This window comes from Paramormyrops kingsleyae, chromosome 11 (assembly GCF_048594095.1).
Source record: "Paramormyrops kingsleyae isolate MSU_618 chromosome 11, PKINGS_0.4, whole genome shotgun sequence".
Lineage (NCBI taxonomy): Eukaryota > Metazoa > Chordata > Actinopteri > Osteoglossiformes > Mormyridae > Paramormyrops > Paramormyrops kingsleyae.
In genome coordinates, this window is record NC_132807.1 from 19,980,636 (window position 1) to 19,992,522 (window position 11,887).

At 40.3% G+C, this 11,887-nt stretch overlaps 1 protein-coding gene across 9 annotated transcripts; it reads left to right on the forward strand.

The window, feature by feature from the left end:
- The first annotated feature begins 781 nt into the window (after positions 1 to 781).
- LOC140593454 (uncharacterized) lies at positions 782 to 9,139 on the forward strand. 9 transcript variants are annotated; one of them, XM_072718220.1, is made up of 12 exons: positions 1,359 to 1,565; positions 2,609 to 2,678; positions 5,226 to 5,432; positions 6,682 to 6,835; positions 7,364 to 7,470; positions 7,666 to 7,831; positions 8,003 to 8,032; positions 8,140 to 8,184; positions 8,329 to 8,393; positions 8,603 to 8,646; positions 8,868 to 8,921; positions 9,005 to 9,139. In XM_072718220.1, exons 3-11 carry the CDS (start codon positions 5,226 to 5,228, stop codon positions 8,902 to 8,904), a joined length of 855 nt encoding a protein of 284 aa, XP_072574321.1. In that variant the 5' UTR covers positions 1,359 to 1,565; positions 2,609 to 2,678; the 3' UTR covers positions 8,905 to 8,921; positions 9,005 to 9,139. The 9 variants fall into 9 exon arrangements, with proteins under 9 accessions (XP_072574314.1, XP_072574317.1, XP_072574313.1 ...); XM_072718213.1 differs by lacking the exon at positions 1,359 to 1,565 and adding an exon at positions 782 to 1,340 and having other exon boundaries at positions 7,364 to 7,831; XM_072718212.1 differs by having other exon boundaries at positions 1,357 to 1,565; positions 7,364 to 7,831.
- Positions 9,140 to 11,887: the final 2,748 nt, after the last annotated feature.

Genomic DNA, 11,887 nt, shown 5'->3' on the forward strand with positions numbered 1-11,887 from the left:
ATAAAGTTATCATTTACCTCAGACAACAATTCACTGCAAGCTTTGACAGAAAAAAACGTGAAGTCTATGCCTGCGGACAAGGACATTGCAGTGTGTCGAGCCTGGGCCACACGTACCCATAGCTATCGCACACAGAATCACATGGCTTTTCAAATCAACTGCACATTTACATCGTTTACTGCAGGAAAAGCTGTCTAAAAGCATGTCAGGAATTTTCCATCATAATAATCATGTACAGTGCTTACACAGGTGAGGAATGATGTGGATGAATTATGTCAACTAACAAAAAAAATCAAGTACGAAAAACACATTTGGAACATTAGCAATGCAGCTAATGTCCTCCAACAAGAGGCTTTGTCTATTATTGTTGAAAAACTAGAGTAGAAATAGCATTAGTGGTCACAGTAAAATGCACCAGCTAAATTACCCGAACACTAAAAGCAGTGAAATTCATATCAGTGGAACTTTTTCAGGCATTCGACATTCCTGTTGGCTTCAGAATACATTTCGATTAATGCCCATAAGCGGGGTCCCCTATTAGGGGCCCAAATAAGGCTTAGGGGGTTATGTAGCTGCAGGTCTGACCACACAACCCGGTCTCACGAATTTTCGTGCAGCCATCACGACATAAAATCTATTTAAACGTGCTGTGATCACGTTTTCGGTCTTTTTTACGTGCTGGGGCAACGTTTCCCCTCCCTATGTGTTTTAATGGGCAGTGCCTAACACCGCCACTATGAGCGCTAACTGGTGACTAAGGGACGAGAAAGTCATGCATCCCCATGATACTATGGTGTTTTTCGTGATCCGATAACGCTTTCGATAATGTGTGGCGCGACCTTGAAAAACAGCGCCTGGATTTTACTTCTGTTGCATGAATGAGTGAGTGTATTCAATATTGTGACAATATACTACGCATTTCCCACTAAACGTGTAATAATAATGAGCTGATTCCTTATATAGTTTTTGTTTGCAATGCGGTTGAAACATGTTGAAAGGAATACATTGCCCAGAATCCTATTGTGTTTTTCGTGATCCGATAACGCTTTCGATAATGTGTGGCGCGACCTTGAAAAACAGCGCCTGGATTTTACTTCTGTTGCATGAATGAGTGAGTGTATTCAATATTGTGACAATATACTACGCATTTCCCACTAAAAGTGTAATAATAATGAGCTGATTCCTTATATAGTTTTTGTTTGCAATGCGGTTGAAACATGTTGAAAGGAATACATTGCCCAGAATCCTATTGTGTTTTTCGTGATCCGATAACGCTTTCGATAATGTGTGGCGCGACCTTGAAAAACAGCGCCTGGATTTTACTTCTGTTGCATGAATGAGTGAGTGTATTCAATATTGTGACAATATACTACGCATTTCCCACTAAAAGTGTAATAATAATGAGCTGATTCCTTATAGTTTTTGTTTGCAATGCGGTTGAAACATGTTGAAAGGAATACATTGCCCAGAATCCTATTGTGTTTTTCGTGATCCGATAACGCTTTCGATAACGTGTGACGCGACCTTGCGAAACAGCGCTTGGATTTCACCTGTTACATGAATGAGTGAGTGTATTCAATATTGTGACAATATACTACACATTTCCCACTAAAAGTGTAATAATAATGAGTTGATTCCTTATAGTTTTTGTTTGCAAAGCGGTTGAAACATGTTGAAAGGAATACATTCCCCAGAATCATATTGTGTTTTTCGTGATCCGATAACGCTTTCGATAATGTGTGGCGCGACCTTGAAAAACAGCTAGGGGTGCACCGATCGATCGGCGCACCGATCTATCGGTCTCGATCACGTTAATTTGAGGGGATCAGAAATCGACCATATTCCCATGAGATTCACCGATCTTAGTTATATGCCTTTAAATCAGCCTTTTCTCCCATTCCCGAGAGAGGTGCAGTGCAGGCTGCCTCCCTCCCGCCCGCCCAATACATTTTTACAAAATTAGAGAAATTAAAGTCTGGAAGAAAAAATATGATTTTGTAGTTCAAACAGCAATGCTCATTTATATGTTCGTTTATATTTGAGGACACTACCTCATGTTTTGTGAGTATTCATATCAATTTACTCAATAAAAATGGAAACATTGAAGTAATTGTCTTTTAGTTATGAAAGAAACAAGATCGGCAAAAAAAAAATCGAGATCGGCAGGTAAGGTTGTCTAAGGATCGGTGATCGTTGATCGGCCAGAAAACTGCAATCGGTGCACCCCTAAAAACAGCGCCTGGATTTTACTTCTGTTGCATGAATGAGTGAGTGTATTCAATATTGTGACAATATACTACGCATTTCCCACTAAAAGTGTAATAATAATGAGCTGATTTCTTATAGTTTTTGTTTGCAGTGCGGTTGAAACATGTTGAAAGGAATACATTGCCCAGAATCCTATTTTGCTTTTCGTGATCTGATAACGCTTTCGATAATGTACTACACATTTCTCGCTAAAAGTGTAATAATAATAAGTTGATTCCTTATCGTTTTTTATTACTACCCTATGTTTTTTTTATTCTTAGGTTATTAAACTGTTAGTTCCGAATTCATTTGTTATTATAGCCTATTATCATTAGTATTAATTATTTATTCATTTTTGGAGCCAAAGCATTTAGGTTACCACCATCCTGATAGCCCGCCTAAAAAAGTTCATCGCAATCACTTTGCTTAAGGTAAGTAGCATAGTCTACAGGGCAGGCTAAATTCAGAATGTAAACTAAATTAATTTTTTTATTTGCTTGGCTGTATTTAGGGATTGCTATGCCTGCCTGAGGCTTATGTTGGTGACAAAGGTTTTGTGTTTCAACTGAAAGTGCTCTAACATTATGTTGTTTGGTGGTAAGCACAATGGCAGAGCTAAGCTTACACCGTGTCCTAACTGCAAGCGACAGTCAGCTTGTCATGTAGTATTGACTGTTCCCTGTGTACTGTACTTTGGGTCCGTTAAATATGCCATTCTATTCGTAGAGATACCCCTTCAAACTAGCTGATCACCGCAACGTGAGAGACAGAAATAGAAATGCACAGAGCCACAAAACTACTAAAAATTTGCACAGCATCGCGTCGTGTAGCACTGCATCGCATTAGGACACGGTGTTATACAAGTGATGTTTGTCTTAGTATAGTTTAGTTTTAAAACTAATCTTCTGTTCTATTAGGCCTAAGCTACATAAATAACGTCTCAGTTTCGTTCCAAATCAACGTTCCTTCAGTGCTAATCAACGTTCCTTCAGTGCTAATCAATGATCAGTGCTTGGAGGGCAGCCTACAGTACATCGCGAATAGGGGGCAGGAAAAATTAACTCATGTCTAATGCACAATTTACTGAAGTTAAGTCATTTATAGGTTTAGGTTATCTATAAGGTCTGCTTTTTCATGTGAGGCTGCTATGTTGCCAGTGTTGTTCAGAGTAGAACTAACCTAGCAGATATAAACTGATAGGGTGCATAAATGCAGAGCAAGGCCTTGTAAGGGAGTCCTGGAAAGTTGGTCCATTACACTCTAAAATCTTGGCAAAAAACTATTCACCTAGTTTGTTTAGTCAGTAGTGTCAGCTGGCTATGAACTGATGTATGTGTTGAGCAGGTGTCCAAGTGCACACCAGAATTGTCTGTGACCAAATAACCAGTCCAGAAAGGTCAGGATATCTTTTTCTGGCCACAAATTTAATATTACACATTAATCTTTACTGCAGTAGTACTACATATGTTAACACAGTAGTAGAGTAGCTCGCAGCCATGTTTATTTTGTCAAAGTACTGTAGCTCACAGAGAAATAAAGGTTGGAGACTGCTGGTATACACTCACCTAAAGGATTATTAGGAACACCATACTAATACGGTGTTTGACCCCCTTTCGCCTTCAGAACTGCCTTAATTCTACGTGGCATTGATTCAACAAGGTGCTGAAAGCATTCTTTAGAAATGTTGGCCCATATTGATAGGATAGCATCTTGCAGTTGATGGAGATTTGTGGGATGCACATCCAGGGCACGAAGCCCCCGTTCCACCAAATCCCAAAGATGCTCTATTGGGTTGAGATCTGGTGACTGTGGGGGCCATTTTAGTACAGTGAACTCATTGTCATGTTCAAGAAACCAATTTGAAATGATTGAGCTTTGTGACATGGTGCATTATCCTGCTGGAAGTAGCCATCAGAGGATGGGTACATGGTGGTCATAAAGGGATGGACATGGTCAGAAACAATGCTCAGGTAGGCCGTGGCATGTAAACGATGCCCAATTGGCACTAAGGGGCCTAAAGTGTGCCAAGAAAACATCCCCCACACCATTACACCACCACCACCGGCCTGCACAGTGGTAACAAGGCATGATGGATCCATGTTCTCATTCTGTTTACGCCAAATTCTGACTCTACCATTTGAATGTCTCAACAGAAATCGAGACTCATCAGACCAGGCAACATTTTTCCAGTCTTCAACTGTCCAATTTTGGTGAGCTCGTGCAAATTGTAGCCTCTTTTTCCTATTTGTAGTGGAGATGAGTGGTACCCGGTGGGGTCTTCTGCTGTTGTAGCCCATCCGCCTCAAGGTTGTGCGTGTTGTGGCTTCACAAATGCTTTGCTGCATACCTCGGTTGTAACGAGTGGTTATTTCAGTCAAAGTTGCTCTTCTATCAGCTTGAATCAGTCGGCCCATTCTCCTCTGACCTCTAGCATCAACAAGGCATTTTCGCCCACAGGACTGCCGCATACTGGATGTTTTTCCCTTTGCACACCATTCTTTGTAAACCCTAGAAATGGTTGTGCGTGAAAATCCCAGTAACTGAGCAGATTATGAAATACTCAGACCGGCCCGTCTGGCACCAACAACCATGCCACGCTCAAAATTGCTTAAATCACCTTTCTTTCCCATTCTGACATTCAGTTTGGAGTTCAGGAGATTGTCTTGACCAGGACCACACCCCTAAATGCATTGAAGCAACTGCCATGTGATTGGTTGATTAGATAATTGCATTAATGAGAAATTGAACAGGTGTTCCTAATAATCCTTTAGGTGAGTGTATAGTTATTACATTGATTAGTCTAACAACAAAAGTTTAGTCCTAAGTCCAGTAGTTTACACTTTAGTCCGATACTGTCAATAAAAATATTCCATCTCCAGTTATTACTGATATTGTTCGATTTCTTTTCTTCAGCTTCTGGCTGACGACAGTAAAACATAAAGCTACATAACTTCTAAAATGTGCTTTTTTTTCATCAGATGGGTTCTAACAAGAAAAAATGCCCCAACTGCTACCAGGTCATGCCTTGCGCAAAAAAAGTGTGCATGACCTGTGGGGCAGCCCAGCCACAAAAACAGAGGCTGGCAAAAAGGCTGCAGCGGCTGGACAGTAGGAAGGAGCAGTGGCTGGCAAAGATTAAAAAGAATAACAATTCATCAGCCATGGTGGATGAGGCACTCATCGTGGTGTGTACTATCAATCCTATCACCTATAATAGGGTGCATACACAGTTAACTATTGAGTCACTATGTTATTTCCCTGAAAACATTCTTATAAGTACAGTATCTCATAAAAGTGAGATTTGCTGTCCTCTGAAAATAACTTAACACACAGCCATTGACATCTGAACAGCTGTCAACATGTGTGTACACATCACAGCCAGCTGTTCAGACGTTAACGGCTGTGTGTTAAAGTTTCATTTCTATAGTGTTGTCCCACACAAATATTTAATAAAATATTTGCAAAAATGGGAGAAATGTACTCACTAGGGGTGGAGCCGAACCCGAATACGGTATTCGGAAAGGCACAAATGTGTTTTTTACGAATACTTATTTCGAACAAATACTTTAAAAAATATTTGTATTCGGGAACAAGAAAAACTTTATATCAAAAAGCTGCGTTTCCTCTTGAGACCGCAGTGCATGCCCGGATGAGTGAGTGAGTTCAGGAGTCGGGGGGGGGGGGGGAGTAAAAGAGGTGACTGACACAGGCTGCTCCTCACAGCAACAGAGAAGGCTCGGCTGAGCGAAAAAAAGACTTAACTGTATCACTATTTTTGTTGAATAGATTTTTGTACCTTAACTGGGTTCCGGAGGCAGTTTATAACTTTCGGGAAGCAGAGTTTGATCGGGAGATTATTCCATTACGCTGCATTATTGACGTCTGCAATCAGGTGCTCTCATGTTCGCTCTGTTTACGTAGCTCTGTTAGCTCGGTAATTTAGACAATAGGCTGTTGACAGAGTAACGTTAACGTTTGGTTAAAAAGGTTAAAACAATGCTTGTGTAGTTGTCGAATTGTATGCACTTGTAGGAGTTATATGGTACGTTTAAGTTACTCTGTCTACTGCATATCCATAAATATAATGGATATAATTAAAGAATACTTACACTATAACCTAAATTAGAAGTGCAATGCAAAAAAACTGGATTTTTACGCCTATTTTGAATTTTACTCGAATACAAATACTTTTCCCCCCTCAACAAATACAAATACAGATACAAATACCGGCTGCTTTGCACACCCCTAGTACTCACTTATGTGAGGTACTGTATATGTTAACACATGCAGCCCTACTTTGATAGTTTTGTCTAAAATGTGTCTAAATTGCCACAACACATTCCAGGTTCAACAAATCATACAGACATTATGCAAAGTTTTATAATGTTTTATAATGACAACTTTTATTTGTAACTAAGCAGTGTGTCTTCGCAGCTTGAGAAGCTAAGTGCCCTGGGCTACAAGCCACTGCTCCTTATACAGAAGAGAGGGAAAAGGCCTCAAGTGCTTACGCCACGCTGTCAGTTAACAGAGGATGCAACGACCAAGCTGGCAAAAATATCTGGCTTTTTTGAGATGATTTGTTTAGGTGAGATGTACAGTATAATGTGTTAAATTCATTCATAAAAGCAATAAATATAGCACTCATCCTTGTGGGATTAGTAATATATATACCCACAGCTTTGCTTATCCGCAGTACACAGATTTCACTCTCTTAACTGTGGCTGAACACTTGTGGGTATGTCCATTACTAAGCCCAGGCGTGTTGTGTTATATGTACATCAAGAGTGATTCTGTTGCCCATTTTCATTTGTCCATATTCACCTCAACATTACACTCTTATATACAGTAAGTTATTGCAAACAGGCTGCATTGTTTGCTCACAGCTGCTACACCATTAATCTTGCCATTATGTTCAACTTGCATCCAGTTTTGTAAAGAGCATACTCCATTTTGGAATTCTCATGTTCCACATGAAATGTCATACAAAAAATATTGTTCATTGATATGTCTTCAGTGTCTGTCTGTCAGATTATCGGCCTCTCCAAATTTTTATAATATTGTAGTTACAGTTCAGCCACATGGTTAACTTTTTCTATCTATCCAACTTGTACAGGATGGAAAAGTCAGGAGGTGGGCCAGCAGGAGGAGGACTCTCCTGCTGGGGAGGACGCACTGCAGGAGGTGGAGGACTCTGTTGTGGTAGGGGACGGGCTGCAGGAGGTAGAGGACTCTGTTGTGGTGGGGGACGGGCTGCAGGAGGTGGAGGACTCTGTTGTGGTGGGGGACGGGCTGCAGGAGGTGGAGGACTCTGTTGTGGTGGGGGACGGGCTGCAGGAGGTGGAGGACTCTGTTGTGGTGGGGGACGGGCTGCAGGAGGTGGAGGACTCTGTTGTGGTGGGGGACGGGCTGCAGGAGGTGGAGGACTCTGCTATGTTGGAGGACGGGCTGCAGAAGGTGTTGGTGCAGCCGGAGCTGGTGGCAGAGGAGGAGATGGTGACCCTGTATTTGGAGAAAGTGATGGTAAAGCCTGTTGAGGTGGAGGAGAAGCGTCTGTCTGAGGAGGTGGTGGAGGAGGAGCAAGGTAAGGCAGCTATCCAAATATTAAACTTGGGCATAGGACTGTGTTGTAGACTTAAAAGTATAAATTGCTGAATAGCACAATTACCTTTGCTTGTCTTGATGGAATGATGATTTTATGATGTTTACACGATGAGTCTTATCTAAAATTGTTTTAACTTTTTGAAATCCACAGTGACTATGGGAATGAAAAAGAGGAAGTCAGGCATGTATTTTATATCTTTATTGTGTTTTCATTTTTTAAATCTTGGGTATATGCACCGATAATTGAAGTTTTTTGATTGAATACATCTGGATTTTTCAATCACGCAGAGTCACGTCCAAGGAGGGGTGTATTAAAGGAAAAAAAACAAAGAAGTAAGTTTAAATAACTTTCTTTAGTATATAGGTTCACTTGGGTGTGCATGTGTTTGTAAGAGGCATTCCATCTCCCTTTAAAGGAGAAATCCGTTGTGAATCAATCAAGCAATTTGCTTGTTTGTTTTTTTTTATTGTGTTCAGCTTGCACCTACCACCTAAAGGACCCATACCCTTTTCGTACTGTTCTGAAGAAGAGAGTGAGAAAGGTAAGGCCTGCATGACAGAATTCAACGCTCCGCAGAGGTAGAGAAATTAATCTAACCGAATGTAAAAACACCCGTAATTTCCAGAAAGTTAATGACTGATTTAATGCTCTAAAATCAAATAAATATTACAATTTCATGTTCTTTTACAATATTACAATTTACTTATTTCATTAATATTACTTATTTCATTTCATGTTCTTCCCTCATAGGGCATTTCAGAGCAGCTATTGGATTGGGAGCCTTGTCCAGATTGGTATGTGTTGTACGACAAATTCCCCCCCAACACACACACAACCCCACATCTAAACACACACACACACACACATACACACACATTTGGAGCAGGGGTGAAGCTTTTGGGATAATGGGATTTTATCGAAACCTGTAAAGAAATTTCTGAAGTGTTTGAAGGTGAATTGGAAAGGTATTATCACAATAGCAGTTGTAACGAAACAGTCTCTTCTTTATTTTCAGTGGAAAAGAGTTTGCACCATCCTGGCAGCCCCTCTGAATGTCAGTTTTGTTTAGGTAATTATCTGTTATTGATTTTTTGGGTGTTTTTTTATGTGTCATTGATGTTTATGTTTCACTGATGTTTTACCATCCATCAGAACCATGTTCCTGATCCTGCTGTGGAGGCCACACCTTTGATGGACACCTTGATCATCTTACAATATTAACCATAAACTTCATGTTGACTGAATCTGACTGTGTTACACTTGGATTAAATATTTTGGATAGAAAAACATGCACTGTGTGATTTTTCTTGCCAGTAGCATCCTGATGGGATATGCAGGTGCACTGGCTGAGGTAGGCCCACCAATTGATTGTGATTTGAAAATGATTAAAAACATTTATATCCTGACTGAATAATTATATTTCACGACTTGATTGATCAAGACACTGTTTAGTTATAGGATGTGGGTACGCTGGTAGGCTAATTTATGGTTTGATGGTTATAAAATCAGAGAAAACAATATCCAGATTGGATCTGTGTTACACTTTGATCAATTGTGATTGATACCATACACTATTTCATGTTTCATGCAAGGAGCATCCTAATGTGATGTTATGTAGGGACATAGCTTTGTGTTCTACTGGTTCTGGTATCAAAAATATTCATGTAACACCAAGGATAAGTAATGTTTTGACTTTACATTAATAAATACATGTGCCTATATATATGACTTCATTATAGCACTGGTAAGATACACCCTGGCTTAGTAGCAGTGCTGGACTGGCCATCGGGCATACTGGGCATTTTCCCGGTGGGACGATGGTAAATCGAGCAGCGCGTCATATTCAGGGGACTTCAGGAGGAGTCTATTGTAGTGTTCCGCTGGTTTATGCAGACACTGGATGGAGATTGCGCTCAACGACCTCTTTTCATTTAATTTTGAGTAATAAAAATACAGATGCAATCAGCAGGAAGGATAAATAAATAACGTTCTGGGATCGGCTACTTTCAAACCTCCTGACTGAGTACAGGGGTTTTTCACCACCCTAAGACACGCTTTCTTGTGTTTCTCTGGACAGTATAAAAATTAGTTATATGGATTAGTTATATTTTATATTTACTTTAATATTTAGGTTACAAAATTAGTAAATTATATTTTTCATAATTTAGAAATAAAATGCCAAAAAAAAAACTTATTGCCATGAAAAAAGCAATGCGACTCCTGATCTGCATAAAACTGGGGGATTACTGTATAATCAATGTTTAGGGGCCTCAAAATTATTTTCTGCCATAGGGCCCAAGATTTGTAGCGGTGCCCTCGCTCGCTCTCTCTCTCTCTCTCTCTCTCTCTCTCTCCTTTTTCTCTAAATATATGCACATATGCCACACATGATCTGTAAGTATAAATCACCTAGACTGGCATAAGTCATTTGCTTCCTCTGTGGACATACACCACAATCATCTCTGTTGAGTGTCATCCCCGCCTCTCACTGGCTGGCTGTCAACTACTCCTCCTGAGTGAATTGTGAACTTCACACGAGGCCCATGCCAATACTGAATGTCCTTCTTAGCGAGTCTATTGTAGTGTTACCCCATGATCGATCTCACTACTTCTCACATTAACATTATGCCTGACTATTACTATGCTATTACTGTGCTGTCTAACCAGAACTTTAGATTTTAGACATCCACCTATGGCTTGACTACCATATAAAGCTGTGGGACAATATTTAGGAATTATGATGCCTGGCCAAAACAATGGATACATTGTAGTTTATCACTTGTGGTAACTCCTGACTACTTTTCCTGGGTGACCTTGTTGGTCTTGGGTTCTTCTTGTTAATGTAAAGTGCCACAAGACAATGCTATTGTAAATGGTGCTGTTTATAATAATTAAATTGAATTGAATCATCCCAGGGCTGGCATGTCACCAATCAAACACCCTTGCTTAGTAGGCTACCCAGACAGTGCCTTATTGGTAAGACTGACTAAGATAAACAAATGGGGGCACATACACCTCATAGCACTCATACTTTGCTTTATCCTAACACAAACATGTGCTTTATCATTAAACATCAAAAGATACCAATGTATCATACTGGCACTGGCATGTCACCAAACACCCTTCCTTGGTGGACTACTATCCAGATAGCATCTGACCGGTGAGACCGGTTTTGATGAACATTTGGTTTGACTAACACTTCAGATCAATCATGTTTTTCTTTATTGTAATACATACATGTGCTTTATTATCAAATATCGAATAATTTCATGGCATTATCCTCAGACATCATGCCAACCCAAACCCTTGCTTAATACCATCCGGACAGCGAGCCATTGGTGAGAATGATGTGATGAACATGTATGGGTTTTGTTTCATATCAAAGTATGTCCTGGCACTTGCAAAGCAACCTACCATCTAGACGGTGCTGGGTTTCGAGATAAGATTTTGATGTGCAAGGATCCAGTCGCCACTATTTGATTACAAGCATTGTGAAGGGTGCAGAAAATATTTTTATTCACATTGACATTTCAGATATTCAGAGACCCCCAAGCCCCGTTTAGGATCTGAAATATGTATGTACAAGAGCTGTGATGGCCTGTGGTGCAGGTTTGAGCTCAGTCTTTCAGGAAAAAAAAAAGACCAACTTTTGAGGTCAATCTTTCAATACACCACTGACATTTCACAGTTCAGATCACTGCACCTAGTTGCATTCATCACATTACAAAACTTGCTAGTATAAACTAAAACAGCTATACTTGAGGGATAGAATTCTTCCCCCAGATGTAGGAATGCATATACAGTATGTGGAAAGGCAGCCAGCCCATGGTTGGAGATGAGAACATGCATGCCACTGTTCATCGTGACTCCACAGTTCCTGATGACAGTTGTTGAACAGGTTGGCATTGCGGTGCACGTGCAGGAAGGTGATCTGGTGGTGGTTCTTATACAAGATGAAGGGAACTCAATCAAATGATACTGCCATATGACACAGCTATTCTCATGATGGGGCTGAGTGAAGGACACACACACAGG

Excerpts from the sequence above, each read along its gene's own strand:
- LOC140593454 (XM_072718213.1), top strand. The coding sequence starts at position 5,226 with ATGGGTTCTAACAAGAAAAAATGCCCCAACTGCTACCAGGTCATGCCT. Across the intron at positions 8,033-8,139 it reads AATGAAAAAGAGGAAGTCAG|AGTCACGTCCAAGGAGGGGT; the intron begins GCATGTATTTTA and ends TCAATCACGCAG. Across the intron at positions 8,185-8,328 it reads AAAGGAAAAAAAACAAAGAA|CTTGCACCTACCACCTAAAG; the intron begins GTAAGTTTAAAT and ends TATTGTGTTCAG.